This window comes from Balearica regulorum, chromosome 2 (assembly GCF_011004875.1).
Source record: "Balearica regulorum gibbericeps isolate bBalReg1 chromosome 2, bBalReg1.pri, whole genome shotgun sequence".
In the NCBI taxonomy this organism is placed as follows: Eukaryota; Metazoa; Chordata; class Aves; order Gruiformes; family Gruidae; genus Balearica; species Balearica regulorum.
The window spans coordinates 137,145,616-137,156,086 of record NC_046185.1 but is presented as its reverse complement, the minus strand read 5'-3'; the positions used below and the strand labels follow the sequence as shown (position 1 = coordinate 137,156,086).

Below are 10,471 nucleotides of genomic sequence, written 5' to 3'. Positions count from 1 at the left end.
GTGAAGAATTGGTTTAAACTATCTTCACATAAATCAGCTGGGTCCCATCACAGAGGGGAGGGGGAAAGGAAACAGTGACATCACCTCTACTCTTTTCTTCTAAGGGCAGCAGCAAGGAGCTGCCATAGCCTGTACAGTGGATTACACAGAAAAAATGCTATTTCGGACCCCAAGTATTGACCTGCTTACCTGAAGTGCGGAAAAGAGATATGTAGGGAAATTTCTTCTCAAACAAAACAGCTCATAGCTACTCAAACAAAAAAACCCTCCAAAACCAAACCAACCAACCAAAAAACCACCCCCAAACTCCCAAAAAACCCAACACACACAAACCCAACCCATGGCTGTAATTACCTCCCTACCATGCAACTAAAAAGCATGGACAAAGGCAGAGATGCCCTGAAAGCTTTGCCAGAGCGAAGACGCAGAATTATAGCTTACCAGATCCAAATGCTTGATTGTGACACAGCCTCAGGGGTACCTCCCTGTAACCTCTAGCAACAGCAGGAAGCTCATTTGCAAAAAAAAAAAAAAAAACAAACCCCAAAAACTTCAGGGTATGCCATGTATTTTTGAGGTCAGTCCAATGAAAGTATGTAGTACGGATAATGCTGCTGCAGTTATCAAAGACATGATAAATTTCTAGGGTAAATAATGCCATAGTTTTAGAGAATATGATGTATAGATACCTTCTTGGAGTTTATTTACTCCTTCTTTCGGCGGTTTGTTGTGTCATTTTCACATAAAAATAGTTCTTTGGGAAAATGTCAACGAGACTCTTCATAGCCATTTTCAGACTATTACATAAGAAGATGGCACAGATATTTCCTTCCCACAGAAATTAAATTGGTGTTCAAGGGGGAAACCAGTATTTCAACCTCCTGAAGTAAAAGATGAAGTTAACTTTACCTACCTACACAGTCACGAAAGCTGGGTGGAAGGGTACAGCGCTTTGCTGATACATTTGTGATTCTTAGGAATCTGACAGACATCCTCTGGGTATTCTTGTAGTTCTAAAATGCTACTGCCCCTAGCTTTCCATCCCCCTGCTCTGCCAGAGATTACCACCACTCCTGCAGCAGAACCAACAGAAGATGCACCATAGTTCTCTCTTCCCTAAGAGGGCGAGGAGAGCAGGGCTCAGTTCTGTACTGCAGATGCTCCAGTTCTCAGCCTGGGATCTTAGCAAAATGCAGAGAACTTTGAACTGGAGTTCCTGAGGCACAGGCACCTACTCCCAGCTGCTACCTCCTTTCCAAGCAGAGTAGCCTCTGATTAAACAAAACAAAAAAACCCCAAAAGCAAACATGTAAAACAACTGAGAAATTAATCTCCTAGGCTCTTACACAGCTAGAACCAAGTGGGGTATTTCAGAGTGATTATTCTTAAGATACCATATTAATTAAGACTCCCAAAACATCTTTGAAGATTATTTGGAAAAGTCCTCAGTGCTATTAATGTGAGCACTGAATAGGGCTGTTCGTGGGTGCTATTACCTCTAGTACATGAACTGAAGCTAATGCTCTTCAGAGGAGAAAGTACAGCCATTAACAATTTAAAGATTTCCTCCTAATACCCTTTACACACACTGATCTATTTCCTGCTATTAAAAAACAAACAAAAAAACCACAAACAAGGCAAAAATATTTACTATATTGTCCTGTGAAGATGGACTTGCAGCCCAAACCAGTCAGATGTCAAGGGCAGTAAAATTCTAAGCACTAATCCCTTGGAAATAGTCCCAGGTACCAGAGGATCCTAAAGATGAAAAGATTCCGAGCAACAGGCTCTTCGCAGGGAATTACTGGAGAAAACGATCCTTTATGTTCCTGTATCCCAATTTCCTCCTAGTTACCACAGCAGCCAACTGTAAGTAAAGCAGGCAGATTTGGTCTGACAAGCATATGAAATCCATGCTTTCAGAGAACGCAATGTTAAGATTTGCACCGTAGTTGGCATGTGGTTAAGTTAGCCTGGTGTGACCTCAGAAAGAAAAGGCTTAGGCTCTTTGTCACGGGAAGTCATATACCTAAAGGAAATTTGTGCATTGCCCTAAACTTGTAATCTTAACTCTCAAATGGATTCTGAGGGGATTTGCCAAGTCCTTATCTAATTTCACCTCTGTTCAGCCACCAGTGCAACTGGACTGTCACGTGCGTGGGTCTTGCATGGATGCTGCCCACTGCTCCGGGTAGCAAAAACATCCACAAGCTAACTCCATTACAGCTCATCCTAAACCCAGAGGTGAACCTTGCATTTTCTCTCCAGTTGCAGTACAGCTTGAAAACAAAACCAAAAAACCCCAACCAACCAAACGAAACCCCAGCACCCCCATCCCAGCCCCAAACACCCCACATTCAAATTCTGTAAGGTATTAAAATGCCCTGTGAATGCGTAAGTGTTCTTAGTTGGAATTAATCTTTCTCTAAATTTACATAGACCATCCTCCTCCCTTTTGTCAGTCAAATACAATGCTTTGGCAACCTAAATCCTGGCTGTAACTCATACATGAACTGAGCATACTCCCCACTTTTTTTTTTTTTTTGGTTGCATTTTGCAGGAAGCCATTCTAGGCACTAGGAACAGATCATCATCTCCTCTTCCAAAAGAACCACCTTACTATAGGGGCCTCTCCAGTCCAAATGGTTAGGAATCCAATACACAACAATCTTGCAGAAATCAGCTGCCAGATTTATTATTCTACCTGAAAACCCCAAACAAAACAAAACAAAAAAACCCCCAAGTCCCAAACAAACAAAAAAAGTGGAATAAAAACAGACTTTAAATAAACCTCTTAGGTACATTTTAAAAGGGTTAATCAGTTCAGTGAAAGACTTTTATATCTTCTGCGGAGAGATCATGTAATGTTGGTCTGATTGCTTGTTTTGTTCAGTGAGTCACTACCGTATACAGATATATATATATATTTCTTCTTAAATATTACACATTTGATGCATTTTTTTCCTCTTTTTTTCCCTTTTTTTTTTTTTCCTCTCCTTTTTTGTCCAACCCCTTTCCCAAATACCCACATCCTGCCACAGGCAAGAGGCGCTCCGTGCTGACATTAAAGAACCAAAACCAATCCAAGGACTTTTCATCAAAGCATGTTTCATTTGAACCTTATTTCAATGGAAACCACATTTTTTTAAACAATCTTACTCAACCTTTTCCCTTTCCTTTTTGCTAATCCTGCAATTTTAGACTTCTGATTCTGAGTTGATCACCGAAAATTTAAGTGCCATTGAGACTAATGGATGACAGCATTAGGTGACATATTAAGGCATATATACACTCCCATAAAATATGTTGTCTTATGGATTTGAGTAAATTAAATATCTGCCCAAATGTTTTTTTATGCACCTGTGGTTTCTAGTGACCACTACTTCTTTACTTTTGATTAATTGCATATTGAAATATTCATACCTTAACTAGTGTCTTAACTGACAGAGGATGGAAAATTAACCCACCACCTAGGATTGTCTTTAAAATCCATCCATTATGATGAAAATTATTCTTGTTGTTTTATGGTTATGCATTCATTGTCCTCCTGATTCTTGGGAATATAAGAAAAGAAGGTACTACATATAACACCTATTTAAATTTCACCAGGCAAAAAAAGAAATCCAGATCTTACCCCCATCCCTCCCTTCAAACTAGGAAATATTATATTTCAGAAAAGGTGCTCATAAATATTTAAAACTTTTGGGGTTTTGTCAGGGCATTATTTTTTTTTTCCATTTTACATACAGAATAGCATGTGTTGCTTGTGTTCAAGATTACCCCTCTCAAAAAATAAAACGATTTGAAAAAATAACAACCAAAAAAACCCCTCAAAATTTAAATTGTCTTCCGAGCATATCTGATCACATTTACATTTAGTGTCCAAAACAAGTTGATTGGTAACATCAGTGCCAGCACTACAACGTCATACAGCGACTTTATGGTATTCTTTGACAGTTCGTCTAAGTCTCCGTTCCACCGAAAATTACAAAAGGTTCTGCAGAGCTTTCCTTAGCAAGCTGAAGCTTACTAGTCATTTGTGGATGCGCATAAAAGCTGCTTATAGCACAGCTATGGCGTAAGCTATTTTCTAAGCAATAAATGGTTCAAGTCATCTATTTTGTCCTGAAATGCTACCTGTAGTTACAGCATTGCTTATAAATGGTCATAGTAAATTCAGCATCAAAGAGAATATTACAGAAAAAGACAGCAGCAGAAGCATTAGCATTATCTAGTATTTATATATGTTATCAACATAACACAGCAGTAAAAGGTTTAAATGCATATTAATGGGTACCGTGTCTAAAAATTACTAAAGTACCTATTTAGTGTATTGGATATTTTTCTCAAGGAGTGCTTGCTGTGTCTAAACAGCATAATTAGATATGTGACTTAGTACAGTTAATTCCTATTGATTAAATAACTTATTTATGTACCAAAGGAAATGGAAGGATACAAAATGTTTTCTCCCTCCTGATCATGATCCTGTATTTAATGCTGACATGATCATCAGAAAGCCTACCACATGTAATTACTACCCTCAAATGGATCTTGAAAGGTCTAAGCCATAGCATGGGTCATATATGTATAGCAACCCGGCACCAGATACGGCATGCGGCTTGCAGCCTGTAGTCAGGGATTTTGCTGCTTGGTCACTGTACTTATGGCCACTCTGTCATTAAACAGGATTTTTTTGTTTTGAGCCCATACACTAAAAAAACCCCAAAACCAAACAAAAAGCCCAACTCTTGAGATATCTGTTTTCAGAGGCAAGGTGCAAGGTCTGCCACTGCAAGCTTCTAAATTAAATGCTGTGATACACGCTTTGCTTCTCTTTTATAACTGCAGAAAGACAATTAAGAATGGCAAGAAACAAATGCCCTAGGCATGCTGTGCTGATATCATCATCAAGTGGTTATTTTGCACAATGAGAATTAACTGTACTACGGATACCCAGAGAAAATGTACAATATCTTATGCTGATATGAAACAAAACAGACATGATATAGCTTTTTTTGTACTTAAAACCTGTATGTTCCCTTCCCAAACTTAAGTAAAAAGTAAACCCACCCTTTTCCTCCTGTTACACAGAATAACGTTTAGGTTCCAACCCTCCCCTTTCAAATAAAGTGCGCTGTCCATGGCAGACCATAGGAGTAATGCAACAGGAAAAGCCCCTTTTAGTGTACTATTTAAAAAACAAACTGAAGTCGATTCAGCTTTCCTCTGGGTCTTGTGAAAGAGGAGAAGCCTAAGGGAGGGGGAAAACACCCCCTTCAATGTCACTGTTGTTAATAGACATAGCCTTCATTATAGGGGTGGGTGTTGCAGCAGCCACCGTCCTGCATGTAGACCATGCTCTCATCGAAGTGGGACAGAGGCACAGTGTCCTCCTCATTGATGTGGCGCTCCATGTCAGTCTTCAGTAAGGGGCGCTGGTTGTCTGGAAAAGCCATGGAGAAAAGCGCTTCAGGATCGCAAACAAACTTGTAGACGTATCTTTCTCCAGCCACCTTAGGACAACAGAAGGGAACAAAAAAAAAAGGTACAGCGTAAGGCCTTGTGGTTTACGCAATTAATAACGCGGCAGCAGAACTGTTAAGGCAACGACCTAGCAAAGACAACAGGGATCTGCAGAAGCAGACTGTGCAGAATGCTCTTGATTTTGCCAACCGTGATATCCTGTTGGAAGATGGACTAGGTATTCTATTTCTAAACTTTGTTTGTGATCGTTTCCTATATTTAACCACAAATGGAACTGTTCTTACTGGAAAATGTAAACAAATTGTCACTACCGTGGCAAAATGAAATGACTAAGTCCAACACTCTGTGTGCAAAGTGGAAAAAAGAATCACGTTGCATGATAGAGATCTGAATTTCACTTTACACAGATTGATTCATACTTAAGTATAAAAGCACTTAGTTATAGTGCATGCTGATTGTACAGGGACAGCGTAAGCAAATACGTAGGCTAATATGTACTTAGCAATTGCTCATGCAAAGCTGGGACACTTGGATTTGCTTATGGAGGGGCAATTTGTCCAAAGATCCTGAAGTTTTCCCTTATTCAGAAATAGCACTGAATGTCTGTGCTTCATCTACCTAAAAGCTAAAGAATGATAAAAATTATACAGAAATATTGTTTTATTTTAAAAAAAGTCAATATAGTGTCTTCTCAAGCACTTTAAAGAATTATGAACTATGTTGCATGCTCACTGTTTATGAAAACTATTTTATAATAAAGATTGTATTGTCTGCTTCTTGCAACTCCAGCTAGCATGGCATCGCAAGTGAGTGAATGAAAGTGGCAAAGTATTGCAAATTTAACTATTCTTATGAGTGCAAAATAGTCTGAAGCACCTCCTTAAATTTTCAGCTTGCTTATTCTACAAATAATGTAAAGTTTTAGTAGAGGCTACATCTGCAGTAGAATTTTTTTCATCGACTTAATGTCAGCAAGTCTGACTGAATTGGGCATTCGCATGACCCGTTATCATTGTTTAACTTAAAACGAATGGGGAAAAAATGTGCATACAAACACAAAACTTGCACTAAAGAAACCTGCTATGAATCTACAATCCCCATTAGTTTTTAACATACACTAACTGGTCAGATAAGGTGATCCCAGGGCAAACCTCAAACATTGCTGTCAGAAAAATAAGCATCCAAACTAGCTTTTAAAATGTGTGTTAAATACACTCTTGTAGATATTAAAGTAGTAGTTAAAGATGTAGCAAGCTAGCTGTCCAAAGTACTTGTAAACTTTCTGTATTAAATGGGTATGTGGGCTGGGCAGCATTATCAGCCTTACGGTATTCCCATCCCCACCTTTTCAACTTGTTTCACTTTCTCTGTCACTTACTCCTGCCTCTGTGCTGCCTTTGAACTGTGCCGGCACCACTGCCTCTGCAGCCAAGCTGTAACCTGCAACGAGGACCTCCTCTGCCCAAAGCACCACCCAGCAAGATCAAGCGTTTCTGCTTCTCCCCAGCTGGACCCAGCCTTCAGTCCACTTTACAAAAGACTCAGCGCAGAGTTACGTGACACACAAAAAATGGATGAGACACTGTGCTGCTGAAGTACCATAAGCCAATACTACCGCAGATCGTTGTCCAAGTCGGCTCCCAGATGGTGAAAAAGGAGAGCGCTACAACGATCCCATAATCAAAGCAAGAGATCTTGTAACAGGCAACTTCAAACCGAGACTTCACAAAACCTGCTGGAAAAGTTGCCCAGTAACTTGAGCCGAGAGCATTGTTTCCATTTGTGGAATTGGCAAATGGCAGGTTTAAACATGTTAGTCATCACAGGTCACAAAACTACTGTGAAAAGATACGGAACGACTTTTATAGCACAAGGTGTTCATTATGATCTTTGATCACATCTACTAATTTTATAGATGCAGCAGACAGGTCTCTCCTATTGATTTCTCAGTCAATCTACATAATACTACATAGCAAGGTTTAAAAACGTACACGTAAATCAGCAAGCCACAGTAGAAGAACGAGTTGAATACTGTCAGCAAGACCGAACTGTTATACATAAATTATTGTTAAATATTTCTCGTAATTCAGCCTACTATAAAATATTAAATTCCACTTAAAAATGGTATTACTACAACACTATTGGTAAAATATTAACGTATTTGGTATTTTAATAGGTATCATTTTTCTCCCCTATCTTGCACTTACCAATGTACCCAAGCACTGGGCAGCTAATTTAGATCTGCAAAACCTTATTCATATCGTACTCTACTGTTTGCCTTTCCCAGGTGCCAGGAAGCTTTTTTGGATATTTTTGAATGTTACCTCTTTCCCTATAATCATCATGTGCATTGTGTGAACTAAAACCACAGACATTTTTTACATAGAAAAAAAATATCTTGATGCATATACTGGACCTGGTGGGTGAAAAAGCTTGGCATTTGCTTAAATAGGTGAAGAACCTACCCAAGCAATGAAGTTTACAAGTACTCCTTGTACACTGACTTATGGATTAATATGCAACACTGGTGAAAATTTAATACAAAAATAGCTACTCACCTTTTGCATGATTCCCTTTTCATAATAATAGCGAAGTGATCGGCTAAGTTTATCATAGTTCATAGCTGGCCTATTTTTCTGAATCCCCCAACGACGTGCCACCTGCCACAAAAATGGATTAGCATTGATTTGTTAAATACATTTAACAAGCAGAACTTATCATCAGATACTTTATTTGGGGATAGAGGAGGGGGAACCCTGCAGATGCAACGAATAAACACAAGCGAAAAGGTTGCCATGACCTGAATTTCCCACGGACTGCTACGATTTTTAATTGGACACACAGTCATCCATTAAACTTGAAGCAGACTTATTTGCAAATGTAGTGGAGGGTTGGGGGTTTTTGTTTGTTTTGTAATAAAGAAAACCAATGAAAAAAAAAAAGCCATATAAAGAGATGATAGCCCCAAAATTTATCAAGTTCAACCAGAAAACCTTCATGAAAGATGAAAACTTTTCTTTAATTTGATACTGTGGATAATTGTACTGTGTTTTCCTTGCTGTCAGAAGACTAAGTGATATTAAACACACATGCATACAGACTTAGTTCATGAACTAATACAGACTGTACTTGGAATGGCAGCAATATTGAGATTATTAGGAGATACAAGTCAAAAGCCAACGCCCAGTCTTAAATATTAATTCAGCAAAGACAATGAATTATTAGAGGAGGCAGGGTAATCGCTTGGAAGAACTACATGGTACTATGAAAAATGGGACAGATATTTTGTAGTTGCAGTTGTATAATTTCCCTTAAAAAAAAAAAAAAATAAAAAGGGTGTTGCAAGCAACTCATGAAGCCATTCCATAGGGAACAATATGCCTTCTGCTCTGACTTATGATTTCTACTTGCCTTTACACTTCCTGTTTATTGCCAAAGGTAGTTCTAGACAAAGAGACCTTTTGTTTAAAGAGCTTAACTGCTTACTCCCCACCTGAAATTATAATTGGCTGTTGGTGACATTTCAATTACTGGCTGTACAAATGACTATCATGTCACCAGAGGGAAAAAAAATTCAAAGCTGATGAACTCTCTGAAGCACATTTTATAAAAATGTTTGAGAGGTGCACATGCATACAGCTCTGGAAAAAGGAGAGAGTAGCCAAGCAGCTTCTCTGCAGACTGCTCTACAAAACTTTCCCATAGGTGTCTGGAGCCTTTTGATACAAACCATAGATGACATGCAGCACTGAGAATTGAAGGGGACTAAATAACAACAGTAAAATCCATGACTTTGATCTCCATCTGGACAATAATTTTTACATTTTCTTGTTAAAGCATTATTTCCTTTCGGTGGTGCAGCTTTTCAGACTTATGTAAATTATCATGGCTCTGCTAACTTCAGCTATGGTATAGCTGTATTGAAACATACCTCCAATCATGTCAATTTATTCCAGCTGTAGATTTGGCCTAGATGCATAACCCTGATTCGCCTATTCATCTTTGTAACACATGCCTACATCACTCTGTTCCTGCCAAGTTTTTTTGTACGTTAGTTGTGTTAGTCCTAAAAGTCCTCAACACAACAGGCTTGCATAATAAATAAATACACAGCAAAGATAACTACAGCAAAACAATAGTTGAGAATATGCTATATTGCGTGGTATTTGGACATTCCTAAATAAGCGAGTAGGTCCAAAAGTAGTCTCGGAAAGCGAGTCTTCCTGTCCATGAACTGCACAGCATTTGTCAAGTCTCGCTCTGCGGGAGGGATTCAGTCTTCTAGCCTTCCATCCCACCTTCCTACTGAAGGTTGCTGTCCCTGTGACAAGGCAGCAGAAACGGACCTATGCCCAATTCTTAGTCTCCACAGTTCAGAGTTACCTACTTTCTGAATGAACTATGGTGCTCAAGGAGCTGATACTTACTCGTTTTTGTTGTTACCCCTTCTGCAAGGGCATAAACCTCCAGAAAGGGATGGGATGGAAAGGTAATGTCATTGACATCCTAACCTGCCATAGCTGAACCAACAAGGTCGTTGACTTCCAATTTTCACTTGGCAACCAACAGAAGTGTGCAACTTCCCATAGACTATTCTTATTTTAATCAACAGTTTCTGTCAGATCCATGGCATTCATGTGAAAACAACTTAGGCTCCTTTGCACTCCCTAAGAGCACACAAGAGTGAGTAAGTTTCAAGTAGCCTGCCTCCTCCAGATCTTAGATGCAGTGCTGCTCAAAAACATAAAGCAACTGCTACAAAGTCAGACAAGCAGATGATCTGGTTAACTTACTTAAATCAGAATATCCAACGCAATAAGGAAATCTTAGGGCTTTGTTTTGTTGTTTTCCTTTCCTTAGCTAATAAAATCTATAAAGTTTTTACACCATCTGATGTAAACTATTTTTCAATAAATCTCTTCAGTCTTGAAAAACACTGGACATACCTCAAAGACAGGACAAAACTAAGAGGGTAAGAAATACTGAG

General features: G+C 38.9%; 1 protein-coding gene across 5 annotated transcripts in view; it reads right to left on the bottom strand.

The window, feature by feature from the left end:
- Positions 1-2,922: 2,922 nt before the first annotated feature.
- Positions 2,923-10,471, bottom strand: part of ETV1 (ETS variant transcription factor 1) — a 66,821-nt gene continuing 59,272 nt past the window's right edge. For all 5 annotated transcript variants that reach the window (XM_075746086.1, XM_075746088.1, XM_075746087.1 and 2 more), the window contains 2 exons: positions 8,043-8,144; positions 2,923-5,513 (listed from right to left, as the gene is read on the bottom strand). In XM_075746086.1, coding sequence (XP_075602201.1) covers positions 5,292-5,513; positions 8,043-8,144 — 324 coding nt within the window. In that variant the 3' untranslated portion in view covers positions 2,923-5,291. The remainder of the gene's footprint in view (positions 5,514-8,042; positions 8,145-10,471) is intronic.